The 14454-nt window shown below is 36.2% G+C and overlaps 3 protein-coding genes across 4 annotated transcripts; 2 read left to right on the plus strand and 1 right to left on the minus strand.

Moving 5' to 3' along the window:
- Positions 1–1807: 1807 nt before the first annotated feature.
- Positions 1808–6354, plus strand: LOC113348328 (acyl-protein thioesterase 2-like). Its single transcript, XM_026592050.1, has 10 exons — positions 1808–1910; positions 2047–2127; positions 2272–2386; positions 3061–3097; positions 3213–3282; positions 3423–3527; positions 4222–4372; positions 4498–4580; positions 5796–5889; positions 5977–6354. Exons 2-10 carry the CDS (start codon positions 2103–2105, stop codon positions 6062–6064), a joined length of 768 nt encoding a protein of 255 aa, XP_026447835.1. The 5' UTR covers positions 1808–1910; positions 2047–2102; the 3' UTR covers positions 6065–6354.
- Positions 6355–6853: 499 nt separating this feature from the next.
- On the minus strand, positions 6854–10453 carry LOC113348329. 2 transcript variants are annotated; one of them, XM_026592052.1, is made up of 4 exons: positions 10195–10453; positions 9523–9593; positions 9211–9343; positions 6854–7075 (listed from the first exon to the last, which is right to left on the minus strand). In XM_026592052.1, the coding sequence occupies exons 1-4, from the start codon at positions 10361–10363 to the stop codon at positions 6996–6998; spliced, it is 453 nt and encodes a 150-aa protein (XP_026447837.1). In that variant the 5' UTR covers positions 10364–10453; the 3' UTR covers positions 6854–6995. The 2 variants fall into 2 exon arrangements, with proteins under 2 accessions (XP_026447837.1, XP_026447836.1); XM_026592051.1 differs by having other exon boundaries at positions 6854–7081; positions 10195–10448.
- A 3153-nt stretch (positions 10454–13606) lies between these two features.
- LOC113351577 lies at positions 13607–14164 on the plus strand. Its single transcript, XM_026595535.1, has one exon. The coding sequence runs from the start codon at positions 13607–13609 to the stop codon at positions 14162–14164; it is 558 nt and encodes a 185-aa protein (XP_026451320.1).
- The last annotated feature ends 290 nt before the right edge of the window (positions 14165–14454 follow it).

Genomic DNA, 14454 nt, shown 5'->3' on the forward strand with positions numbered 1-14454 from the left:
GCTTACATTGCCAAAAATCTAGTACCCATTCATTTATTTTAAAATACAATTGGTCTTTTATACTGCATCAACACAGCCACCACTCCCAAATCACAAGCATCCGTAGTCAAATCAAATGGTTTACTAAAATCAGGAAAAAAATAAGTACTGGTGTAGTCGACATAGCTTCTTTTAGTAGCTCAAAAGCCTTGATAGCATGTGTATTCCATTCGAAACTGTTTTTCTTCAATAGTTCTGTAAGAGGTTTAGCAACGAGACCATAGTTTTGTACAAATGTCTAGTAGTACCCATTTATCCTTAGAAATCCCCTTAGCTCCTTCAATGTCTTGGGAACTGGTCATTTCTTTATGCACTAAACCTTGGTTGGATCAGCAGCAACTCCATCTCCACTAATAATATGGCTTAAGTGTTAAGCATGAGTCTCCATGTCAGGGACGTAAATCAGGATGTCATCAAAGAAAACCAGTATGAATTTCCTTAAGTATGGTTTGAAAATATCATCATCAAAGCCTGGAAAATAGCTGGTGCATTGGTAATCCAAAAGGTATAACTAAGAACTCATAATGCTCTTGGTGAGTCTTGAATGTTGTTTTGTGAGTGTTGGAGCATACACCCTGATTTGGTGGTATCCTGATCTCAAATCAATCGTGGTGAAGATTTTGGACCCATATAATCTATCAAGTAACCCTTCTATCATAGGAATTGGATGTTTATCCTTGATGGTAAAGTTCATTCAATTTTCTATAATCCACACAGAATCTCCAACTCTCATCCTTCTTCTTAACTAGCAAAATTGGAGATGAAAATGGGTTGTGACTAGACATGATAATTCCAGACTTAAGCATTTCTTGTACCAATTGTTCAACAGCCTCTTTTTGTACATAGGGAATTATGTAGGGCCTTTGGTTTGGAGGTGTAAAAAGTGGTTTCAGAGGTATATGATGATCCTGAGATCTCTTGGGAGGTAAGTTGGTACGTTCTTGAAATATTGAATTGCATGAGTTCAAGATTGGTTGTAGAGGCTCTGAGGTATGGTTTTTCAGTTTCAATGGTTGTAATAGAGAAAAGGTGTCACATGAGCCCATGTTTGTTCTTCTTGATATGTTTTTGACATGCCTTTTCTGACATCATAGATACCCTTGGTGTGTCTGCACTCCTTTACAGCGTAACTTCTCCATTGCCTTTATGGAAGGATATAATCATCTCCTTGAAATCAAACTTGATAAGACGGATGCCCTTCATCCAATCCACTCCTAGTACCATGTCACAACCCCCAAAGGCCAATAGCCTGACATTAAATTGAAATATATGCCCTTGCATGCTCCATGAAAAATTTGGACACTTGGCATTTATGTGGAGCTTGTTTCCATCAGCCACAACTACATGAAAGGTTATTGTTGGCTCTATACATGCACCACTATATTTAGCCAACTCAGGGTTTATAAAAGTATGAGTACTCCCACTATCCACTAGTATGTTATAGGTTTTTATTTTTAGTCATGCCTTGAATCCTTATAGTGTTGTGAAACATATTACCTGACAGGGCATATGGGGAGATCTCAACTTCCTCCTCCAATTCTTAAATTACTAGAAAGTCAACTGGTGATGCTTTTTCAGATGTCTCTACCCTTGGTCACTCTTCTATGCAGACCGCTACTAATCCCAATGATAAAGTCATTTCCTTCTTAACCAAGGATTGTGCCACCTCATGTTCCGGATTTGGACCAAGGACTGTTGTCCCGGCTGTAGGAGGGTCGATTGGTGCCCCTATATATAAATTTAGCTGCCAAAATCCAAATAGAGTACTCAGATAGAGGAGAAACCAAGGTCGTGGGGAGGAAAGGTAGATTTGAAAGCTGAGAAAAACAATTATTTTCTGATTCTTCGTGGAGTCCAGATATCAACTCCAGGTATCAGATGAGGGATTTTTCTCTTATCTTTTTCTGGGTTCTTGCAAAAATGAAACCTTCTCTTTTTAATTAGTTCAAAACCTAATGAATTTTTTGTGTTAAATAGGGTTAATTTGGATTTCTTTCTTCATTACAGGAGTCGCAGCTGCTCCACAGGTACTAAGATAAGTGGGTTTTGTGCTTGCTGAGGAGATGAGTTTGACTGGCTCTTCAATGGGTTAGTATTTATTTACTTCTCTTTATTTTTGATGGGTTTTATTGATTTTGCTTTCTTAGAAGAGGAACCCTATCTTAGGGCCAGTAGTGTTTTACTAGATGTATACTTTTCTTTGTGATGCATTGTGATTTTGCAAAACTGCAGCTAGTAGTGCTGCTAAGAGGACATTTGAGTTTGGAAGAACCCATGTGGTTAGGCCAAAAGGAAAACACCAGGCTACTGTGGTTTGGTTACATGGGCTCGGTGACAATGGTTCCAGGTAATCTCTTAATTTAAGTATAATCTGTTCTTTAATTGTTAAATATACATATAGGTTTTAGATTGATATATTTCGGAAGCTTTCATTTGATGTGGTAGATTATATCATTTGAAACTTGCTCTATCCCTACACAATACACTCATTGTAGTTGTAGTCTTTTAGAGCGAAGGAAAGGTGCACATTTCAAAGAACAAACATAACAAAACCTGAATTATGGCGATATTAACTGAAACTCTTAAAATTAGTAGTGTTTATGTTTAGTTAGGTTTATCTTAATAGGCTTAATTCACTATTTTGTCCTTGGGAAATGAAATCACTGGAACTGTTTTAGATGAGCTTGTTATTTATATTTATTACTGTGTAATTTGGTGAAGGTTAGTCTTCTTAGTTCTGCAGTGTACGGCTTATACTTTGTCTGCATGCTTAATCCGTTATATAATTCAATGACCTTTCTGTAGTTTTCAATCTATTGATGTGTTCATTAAGGCAATATGTAAAAGTGTATTTTACGTAAGGCAATATGTGAGCCAAAGCTGTTGACTGTTAATGTTTTCTGGGACAAACTGCAAGTAGCAACTACTCTAACATTGAATTCTTGTATATGAATCAATTCGACTTGCTATTGAAATCATAAGAAGGGATTGTTTTGTGATTTTATTATCCGGGTTTTGCAGCTGGTCCCAATTGCTGGAAACCTTGCCTCTTCCAAATGTAAGATTACATAATCCCCTCTTTTAATGATTTCCAGCAAGTATGTGTAGAGTATTTCTTGTTTCTTCTTTAGTATTTCAATCACTATTTGTTCTTATTGAATTTTATTGTACAGATCAAGTGGATCTGCCCAACGGCACCTACTCAGTCAATATCACTATTTGGTGGATTTCCTTCCACTGCGTGTAAGACTAAATGCTTCTAATTTGCTGGGGAATTTTACAAGGAATCAGCCGTATTAATTTCTAAAGTTCAAACTAATGTTTTGATGAGTTAGCGACATCGATAAACATCCTCTAATGCAAGCATTTTAATCTGCGCTCAGGGTTTGATGTGGCGGACCTTACAGAGGACTCTCCTAGTGATATGGAAGGCTTAGATGCTTCAGCAGCACATGTTGCAAATCTGTTATCAACAGAGCCCAGTGACAGTAGGTTTTCTTTTTTCTTTTCTCATGTCCTATTTATCTGCTGAGAAGAAAGAAAGTGTAAAATTATTATCTTCATTAGGGCATCGTTGTTCCGACTTCTGTGACACACATGCTATTTAGATGTTCCAGTGTGTACTGGTGTAGAAAGTCAAAGCCTTCGAATCCATCAAAAATTATGAAAATCTTTTGTCAGAAAGCATGTGTAGTATAAATTTAAAGAAGGCTAAGATCATGCTTTTCACACATATCCTTCTGTTATCTATTTGTATTTATAGGTTAAATCTGCTTGATATTGCCATGGGAGAGATGATGGCAAATCCCCGTCCATCTCCATTATATGCCGATCCTTGATTAACTGTTCAAACCACAAAATAGCATAAAAATCCATATCGCCAGAATGCGTACTTTTTTTGTGTTTTCCTAACCTTCTTCCACGAATTTGTGTCAATAGGCCCTAGTTTTATGATGACATGTTTATTTAGATAAGAAACCGGAGCTCATAGTGCAGTGAGGTATTCTGTGGTGATACATGATTTTTTAACATGTTCTGTCCATTAAATATCATAATTATCGAGTACTTATATCACTGACAACCTGATACATTTTTTTTTTAAATTCCATACTTATATTTAATAGATTAGTTTTCTCTTATGTTTTGCATCTGGTTTGTAACTCCACATGTGCAAATTTACAGTCAAACTTGGTATTGGGGGCTTTAGTATGGGTTCTGCCACTGCCCTGTACTCTGCCACTTGTGCTGTCGAAGGAAAATTTGGAAATGGAAACGCGTACCCTGTTAATCTATCTGCTGTCGTTGGTCTAAGTGGGTGGCTTCCAATGGCCAGGTACAGCTTCCATGACTTGATGCATCCTCTCATGTCAACATAATTATATTCCTTATTAAGACCACTGCTTGCATATTACTTTATCATTTGCAGTTCTTTTTCATTCAGAATGTATTGTTTTTCAGGACCTTGAAGAACAAAGTAGAAGGGTCTCAGGAGGGAGTTGCACGTGCGGCATCCTTGCCACTTTTGCTCTGCCATGGCAAAGGTATATCATATTTTTTACCTTGACACTACATGAAAAATTATAGAGCTCGCTGTCATTTCGAAATTTTGGGATTACAGCCCTATGGTTTCTTCCTGTATGATAAGGTGATAAGTTGCTAGTCTTGTGGAAATACGGATTATGAAGTTCATTGATTCTTAGGCTTTGGTGGTTTCAAGAAACGGCGTCTATACTTCCCATCATGTGTATCACATTTAACAGCTTTGACCCATCTTGACCCTTGAGTCCTTGACAGTTAACAGTGCCTCTGTGCAGGGTTCTTCTATTTATTTATTCATCATTGTATTATATCTGCTATCAAACCTGTAGTATTGAGCCAAAAACCAAAATTCAGCCCACCTAGTTGTGGATACGATGACATTTCGGTTTATATGTATAAGATATATAGCTTAAGGGATTTAGAGAACCTTCTCTTTAGAAGCAATGAAAAAGACTATTTGCAAGTAGTATCCAGATGTATGCTGATTTTCGTTGAACTTAAGTAGGTCATCTGTCAGATAATTGCAGCACATGACACGTCTTAGAGTTTCGCCCTGATTAAATCTCATTTACATGTTGATGCGTCTATTTGGGACAGCTTCTAATACTGTTTAGATGCTTTCTAATTCAATTTCATTACCCAGAGTCAGTGCAAAAAAAATCAATTATGTTTGGTTGTCATAGACAATTTTTAGCAGTCGACTTCATTCTGTTTACAATATACTTACGAAGCATTCCATGCTCGTTAAGATTAGGTATGAAATGTTAATTTATAAGGTGCTAGTAAATTAATACTAGTGGTTTGGAGTCCATGCTCATACTGTATTCCGAATCTCTGAGATTAGAATTGATATTTAATGTGAAAGACAGTAAAGTAAATTTAGAAATTAGTCTATGAGACTATGATTGGTGTAATAAGTATGATTCCACATTAGTACATCTATATATGGACTGTTTAATTTGGAAAAGAATGCCATGATGGTGAAACTGGATCTGGGCTGGGATGTATTGTACTGCTGCTCACTTTATTGTGATGTTCATGTCCTGGACGATATTCCTTTATTTCCTTTATGAATTGCATCATCTCTCAAAACTTGTCTATATATATATATATGCATCTTATGTTGGTAACGACAAAGCATCCGCAGTTGCACAAAAGAGTTATCCTATTTAATGCATGTGATGGATGATGCATCCTTATCTTGTTTTCTTATTTAGTTGATGACGTCGTCCAATACAATCACGGAGCAAAATCTTCAGAAGTCTTGAGCTCGACAGGATTCAAAAAACTCACTTTCAAAACCTATGATAGGTATATTATTTGGTTTGTCACCATATATGAAGGTTTATGTGATTATGTGGAGACATCTTACGACCCTTCTGTTGTTGTTTCTTGCAGTCTTGGACACTACACCATCCCTGAAGAAATGGATGAGGTATGCAGCTGGTTAAAAACACACTTGGCACTTGACGGATCTGACTCTTAATTAAGGTTTTCAAACAAGCCTTGACGAGATTGAAAAGGAAGGAAGACAATATGATGGTGTATTACTTACGCAATAAACTTATGTAGATAAGTAGCTATTTGGTGGTTCGGTATAATCTGCATTACCACTCATTTCTTTCCATTTTTTCTTTCTTTTCCTGAAAGGAACTGCTTTCAGTGTAATGGTATTTGGTTGAATCGTCTGTGAAATCAAATTGGGTACTTCCAACTCCTGTTTTATCTCTGGTTTATTTGAGGAATTTGCATTAACCTGAACCATGCTCTGTCTTACCTGTTGTCAGAATTCGATGGGTTTCATGATTCATTTGGTTAAAATGCAACTCGGATCATCTTTTGGATTCCTGTTGTCGGAACTGATGAGTAGTGATTATATTTTTTGAAATTCTATGCACCTGCTACTTTCACAGAGAACTGTTGCCTAAATTGCGTTTAGAAATGGGTCAAGTATAATACAACCGCCAAGAACAATTGCCACTAAGAAGATAAGTTTAGAAATGGGTTAACTCACATTCCCATTAGAGAACTCCAACGGCAAAGAAAATATAGCTTCAGCTAACAGCTAAATACTGTATTTTCTAAGAGATGCCAATTGGGATGTTGGGCAGTCGGGTAACTGATGCCACAGCTAAATTCCACAAAGAAATTGGTGGAAATCATGCTCGTTGGATGTTCCACAAAGTAAGATCTCCTCGAGAGTCATCAGGTCATATACTATTTCCGGCAAAAATAAAAAAGTGAAAGTATCACTTTTTCTGAGATGGAGGGAATGTATACCTAATAAAAAGATGATATTTGATCGTGGTTAGAAAGAAGCATTTCAAGTCGGCTAACTTTATAGCAGTAAATTTACACAATCCTACAATCACTTTTGGATATGGATGAAATATACAATCAATATGATCCTTTTATGCTTATGAAGTGGCTGTTCCGTTTTTCCCAAGTTCCCTTTGCCTGGCGCGTTCCATCTTCCGCTTGTTCCACTCCTCAAGAGCTGAAACTACAAGTATATATTAAAGAGTAATCATTATAATTCTAAGACATGATAACAGTGAATTCAAAAAACTAAAACTACCCAATCAAAGAGGAGAACTGCTCCTGCAGACCCCATACCCAAGACTTGCAAAAGAAAATGAACAACTTATAATGACAAGGACATTAAATTTACACCTTCGACATAATTATGATTGGAGCTTGTCTCAAATTGAACAACTGAATAAACGGGCTATAAACATATCACTAATGAGTTACGAAGCTTATTTTGTACAATGAGATAGAAACAGCTAGTTCAAAATCTAATCGTAGTCATGAGACCAAAAGAGCGCACCTTACCTAGTTCCTTCATTCTAATGTGTAAACAACCGGCACGCATCAAGAGCGCTTCATGTAGTTTTGGAGTTTCACAACCTATATGTCCTCCACCCTGGTGGTGGTAATAAACCAAGGAAATGGATGACAACCACAGGTACCAAGTCTGAGTTTCTCAATAAAACAAAAGCAAGACAGCATATGCTTTTGTTTGTTGCAAAAAACGTGAATTTTGCGTAACAGTCCAAAAAGAAACTGAATTCATGACAGTTACACTTTCCACCAAATATGACCCATTTATTCCCCTTTTATCCACCCCCTGGTTGTAGAAGGTAACACCTTCAAGCAAAAGTCTAAAATAAACGCATCTCTAAAGGGAATTGTTAACCCCAAAACGTTGTAACTTTTGAAAAGCCACATCCAGCATCTGGGTCCGCACTGTGGGTGTTAAAGTCCACACCAGCAGGAACAATGGATGCCGCTAGATCTAAACTTCGACCACAAATTATTCTTCAATATGCCTGGAGTGCAATAAGATATTGACTCCTACTCTAAAATATACCTAAAAAAATTATGAGGTTACATGATAGTGTTCTCAATACCCCGAGCATAGATGATTATCTCATAGTTATAAATTGAGGAGTAGGTTATCTTTATGTTCATATAGACAGGTTGATTGTTCTTGACAGATGACGCTAGGTTCTCTGTAGCCTTAATTAAATGAAGAGGATAAAGAAGCCAAACATATACCAAGGAAGATAATCAAATCAACAACATATCAAAATTTTCAGAGCTATCACTTATTGGAACTGGTGGATGATGTAAACCTGGTATCCATCTATCTAACCAAATCTTAGGTTCCTGACCAATACCATTGTATATTCCATGAAGTAGTTTTGTTGTACAATGTGAAGACCTTTTTCAATGTCACTCCAAGCATAGGAAGTAACTTTAGCTGCCACTATTTGATGCAGGATGTCTATATTTTTGAAAAAATTGTTTCGAAAAATTTGAGCCCACAACTGATTGTACTCTGTGCCAACTCTCCATGCTAGTTCTGTGAGTATGGCTAAGTTCAATTTTTCCAAGTCTCTGAAGGCTAAATGACCCATATCTCTTGCCTTGCAAACTTTATGCCAAGCAAGAAAATTTGTACCTCTATAGTGTAAGGCATTTGATACTTAGGTATAGTGTAAGGCTAAACCCCCAAAAAACCTTCTCTGAATAGAAGTCAATTGATCAATGAGATACTTAGGTAGCTTAAAAGCACCCATTTGATACAATGAATTACTCACACTATGGTTTAGGATAAACTGTAGGGTCTGTTTAAGCCACCTTTGAGAACCACAAAACTTTCACTGTTATCCATTCCCTAATTAAAAAACTACGTACAGTAGCTAAAATTTCCTGTTACTATAGGGATACCGATAAGGCATTTCACATTTGTGTTTTCATGGCTTAATTATTTTTACAACGTATGTTATAACTTAACTAAACGACCGCACAAGAGAAGAATCCATCATTCTTATTTCAACAACTGACAAGCAAATGTTCTCATCTGGATTTCTGAATTGCCTTTCACAGATGTTCTTCTAACCTATACAGCCCACTCATGAACACATCAACTGCTTCATGTAATTTTACTGCCACATTCATTATGTTAATGAAAAATACAGAAGTACTCAATATGTTATATGTATGCTAATGCCATAGGTTATACTGATTCAGAAGCTGAACTATTGTAGCTAATACAAAAGGACCTTTTGAAATGATACCAACAGCTTATTGTTGTTAATATAGGTTCATCCATTAGAAAATTACCTCTTTGGCTGTTAGAATCACCAGATGCACGAGACTTAAGTCTCTTTGAAAGATCGACAGCACTAGTTTGCTTTGAGGCTTTTTGTTCCCCTCGTTCTGGGACCAAATATGCTTCTTGCTCTATTTCCTTCACCTACAATCAGTTGGACAAGAATTAACTTGAGGTTTGAAACATGGATGCCATTGAAAAATATAGACTACGAAAAAGTAAAATCCATTTGCTAAGGTTTCAATCATAGGAAACAGGAAGGAGCAAGCAACTTCAACGGATTTTTTGTTTTGTTTTGTATTAAGTAATCCTATCAGACTTACTCTCTTAATTAACTCCACCGGCTCCATGGAACGACGGATCTCTTCAGACTCCATAATATATTGCAGTTGTGCTGCATATGGAAATACAAACAGGAATTAGTCAATATTGATACTCAATGCACAGAATAATCAAGGAGACAGAAATTGTGCCTAATTAGTAATTAATACTTTAAGCAAGATATACTAAAAGAACCCCCCAAGACTAGAGACAACTAGTTACCGATGAGTAAGAAGGCGCAACGTTTATCAAGTTTCAGAAACCTATCTTTAGATGGTAAGTGCCCTTTCAATATTAATATCCACCTCTCAAAATTTGTGACATCCTGGTATCACAATTTCGTCACAATCTAGCACAATTTCACCAAAATCTATAAATCCCCAATGATTGCTAAACCCTAAAACCTTACTCAGAATTGCCAATCCTACAAAATGCAATTACTCACTGGTGTTCATTACTTTTAGCTCCCTTTTAGAGAGGAAGCAATCGAAAATTTGAATTGAATAAAAGAAAGTAACTTAAACTGTTTTTTCAACCTAAAAGCTGACAAATTCGAACCAGTATTGTGCAAAATCCTGAAATATAACTAGTGTTTTGTTTGAGCTTAACGTAATCTCATCGGACAAGATAAATTTGATAATAAAAATGAAAGAAGGAAAAAGTGAGAGATGAACCTGCATCTTGTTGATTTGGAGTAAGTTTTTTATTGGAGATTGCTGAGAAAAATCCTTGTAGAAGGAGAAGTAAAGTAATAACGTTGAAAAAACAAATAATGATAGTTAGATTTCTGAAAGATAACCTTAGCTTCCATGACTGGAGCTGGTTCTCTATCATCGTCTTCATCACGTCTCTCTTTCTAATCCTTTCAAAACTTCAATCTCCGCCCAACCACCTCTCTGTTTAAATTTTAAAGTGGAAATGGGAAAGCTAAGGAGATATTTATATTTTTAAATAAGAAGTTGTTGAAAAATAATTATTCAGTTTAAAATAAATAAATAATGCTAATTCACGATCATTTTGTTATCCATTCAATTACTAATTTTAAGAAAATACTAAACCTTTTCTTTTCAAATAAAGTGTGGTGTATCGGATAATATATAATTATTCAAATAAATTTTACGGGAGTGCTACACGGCGCCCCACACAGCGTCCCATTTACCGCCCGCTCTAAGGTGGCAAGATGATGTGTCGCCAAATGACAAAAATCCAAAACACATCAGCTCGTTAATTTTATATGGGAATATTGATAAACTACCTCACTCTCAATTTCGGTTTAATAAATTGTTCCCGTTTTTTTCAATTTTTCAAAACGGCTCCTACTGTTAATTTTTCCATCTAATTTAGTTTTCCATCCAATTTTTTACTTATTTACCCTTTACTTGTCACGTTTATCTTCTACTTCATTTTTTCAGGTTTGTCGAACTCGGTTCATGGATTTAGGGTTCGAGATTCAGGGTTAGGGGTTTAAGGTTCAAAGTTCAAAGTTCATGGTTCACGATACAGTTCAGGGTTCAGGGTTAGGGGTTTAGGGTTCATAGTTCAGGCTTCGTTGTTCATGGTTCAGGGTTCATGATTCACGATATAGTTCAGGGTTAGGAGTTTAGGGTTCATGGTTAGGGTTCATAGTTCACGACATAGTTCAGGGGTAAATATGACTTTTTAACATGTGAGATAACTGCCACCTTGCATTCAACGGGATGTAAAGCGTTATTTGAAGAAAAAAACGGGACAGTTTCGAAAAGTGCAAAAAAACGGGGACACTTTTTTTACCCTAATTCAAAACTGGGTCACTTTATCAAAATTCCCATTTTATATTTCTTCTCTCTTCGTTTCCTTCACTACTCCGTCTTATCAATCATTAACTTCACAAATATGAACCAGATCTCAATACTTGCAACCAAAATTATGTATGAAGAAATACTCGTAAATTATTCTTTGGGGGATTTTGTGTTCCCCCCCCCCAAATAAATGTCTATTTTGCATTTCCCCCCTTTTTAATTACTAATTGGTGAAACCCCCTTTAATGTGGATGTGCCGTAACTGGAAGTTAAATCTTGCACGTGTAGTGCACGTGTGACTAAAATAAATAATGGAGCGGAAAATCCGAAATTAGTTACACGTGTTTGAAGAACAACGATTTGATCTTGCGGTTGCGAACAACTGAAATGTATGAACGGACAGATATCAGATCTCTTTCTTCTTCGTCATCTCCTTCGTCTTCGCCAATATTTTATTTCTGTGCAACTGATTCTCCAGGGAAAACAAAAAAAACACAAATTAATCTCCCTCAGTCGTTCCCTGTCATCGTTATATTCCTAAATCAGATGAAAAAATCCAAGATTAAAAATACCTAAAACTAAGCCCTAATTTGATTTGAGAGATAAGATTTAATCCAACCTCACCTCCCATAACAGCAGCAACAATAAAATTAATGCGGACATGGATTTATAAAATAAAACGTAACATGTTCTCAGGGGATCAACAATAAAATTGATATGGGAAACGACAACATATAAACTCTTAAATTAAGATTTTCACCATGGTTACTTAACTACAACAACCTTTTGAACTCTCCATTAATAGCGTTACTGTATAATCCAGCAGAAAAACCTCCTTTGGATATGTTTCGATTTGGATAGAGATTTGGTGATTGCTTGAAGGGCGTTTGAGTATTGTGAAAAATTGGGAGTGATTTTTTTAAGGTTTTGAATCAGATAAATGGTGTGTTCATGTTTTTTTCCAAAATGTGAAAGCTAGGCTCAGAAGGCGCCACGTATAGGGTAACTACCTCTACTTGCATTATCATCATTTAGTATCACACGGGTGCACTGTTAGTGTTGGATTTTCCTGGCCAGTTATGGCACATCCACGTTAAAGGAAGTTTCACCAATTAGTAATTCAAAAAAGGGGGAAATGCAAAATAACTATTTATTTTGGGGGAACGCAAAATCCCCCTTATTCTTTTGATCTCTTTTTATGTTTTGATTGTTCAAGATTTTTTTGAACCCAGTAACCGACTGTTTTGATTGTTCACGATCTAGAAGTGAACGGATGGGTTAAACGAAATAGACAAAAGTGGGTCAGATTCTAATAAGAAAAGAAAAATTAGAGCTTTTAAAGGTAAGAAGTTTTGGTAAGAATTCAGAAAATTCCAACAGAAATTGGACAATTTATTTTGGATGATGGATTGAGTTCTTTAGGAGGAATTCTTAAGTTTTCTTCGTCTCCCTTCTTTTTCTTTCTGAAAATACATCTCTACTAATCTCTGTTGCTATCTTTACACCGTTTATGGAATAAGATTAACAGATGAACAAGGAGAGTGCAGAGACCCCAAAAGTGAACCAATAGCACCATGAACCACCAACTGTATATATAGAGAATATCTCAAGATCACGATTAAACAGTATCTCTTTAGATGCTTTATTAAAAATTTGGTGTTTTCAGTTCCATAAATTTGGTCTTCTCATTAATTTCAACTTGGATTGTAAGAGAAAGATAAGATCTAATGATTTTTCAATATGGGATTAGGGAAGATCTGATTTCAGGAAGGAAAGAAGACAGACGAGAGAGTTGTTAATAATGGTTAACGCCTTAACGGAGCAGGAGAAGTAGAAGAACATATGTGGAATAAAGAGAAAATACAACCCACGTGAATTTTGTCGCGTCAGCAAACCACGTCAGATTGGGCGTAAAGTAGGGCGCAGAGAAGGACGGAGTATTTTACTTCACTTCACTTAAACAGTTTATCTTTTATTTATCTTGTATATCGGTAGTGTTATTTGTCTCTCTAATCTCCACCTCCCTATTTTCCTCCCTACAATCTAAACCCCATATTAGGGGAATGGTGAACCCCACCTGAACCTGAATGCGGATCTCGATATGAATGTGGGGCTTAGATTATAGGTAGGTGAATAGGGAGATGGAGAATAGGGAGTCGACTACCATTTCCGCTTGTATATAGTATAATATAAGGCTGGTCCCACCCCCAGAAAATCAAATATCAAAACTATGGTGGGCCAAAACAATTCCGTTTTTCAAGCTTTTAAAAGGAAACCTATTATGCAAGAAGCTATGTATTGAGTAAGTATGAAGACTGTTAATGATGCTTGTACTGTAGTTCCAACTGAGACTGACATCCTGCAGACAGGGAAAGACAAATGGGAACCTCCTCCTAACAATAGAGTGAAGCTCAATTTTGATGGTGCTGCTGGTACCAAAGGTTATGCCAGTAGTGCCGTGGCGAGGGATAGTGAACCAGGTTTTAAAGGATGCCAAAGTAAAGTTTTCAGCTTTACTTCTGCAGTTGAAGTTGAGGCTCATGGTGCTAATCTTGCAGTGAATCTGGCAATCAGGAAAGGTTTGAAGGATATCATCATCGAAAGAGATTCTCTCATAGTCATTAACTCTTTTAAGTACATGCATTATCAATATCCTTGGCGCATTCATAACTCCATCACAAGAATAAGGGATAATCTGTATAACTTCAACACGGTGGAATTCCAGCTCATCCATAACAAAGCCAACAATGTGGCTCATCAGCTTGTAGCTTATGTTGTAACTAACCAATCCTCTGGATTATGGTTAACTTCTCCTCCCCCTTGTATCTCTCAGCTCATTGAGACTGAGGCTACCTTTTCTGTTTAGTTTTTCTTCTTTCCTTTTTTTTTCTTTTCTTGTAACTTGCAAAAAAAAATGGAAACCTATTATAAGGGCTCCAAGATTCTGGTTTTGAGGGATCACAAAATGATAAAAAAAACAGATCATGAAATAGTAAATCAAAAACCCCTTATCCACATAATTAATTAATGTTAATGATTAGGTTAACTAAATTAAGTAAGATTGGCGATAAAATTAGTAATAAGATTAGACTAATCATTTGATTTATAGTTTATATTTGAAATCAAAATCACGGGGTTTTTTTTTTTTTTTTTTGA

This window comes from Papaver somniferum, chromosome 2 (assembly GCF_003573695.1).
Source record: "Papaver somniferum cultivar HN1 chromosome 2, ASM357369v1, whole genome shotgun sequence".
Lineage (NCBI taxonomy): Eukaryota > Viridiplantae > Streptophyta > Magnoliopsida > Ranunculales > Papaveraceae > Papaver > Papaver somniferum.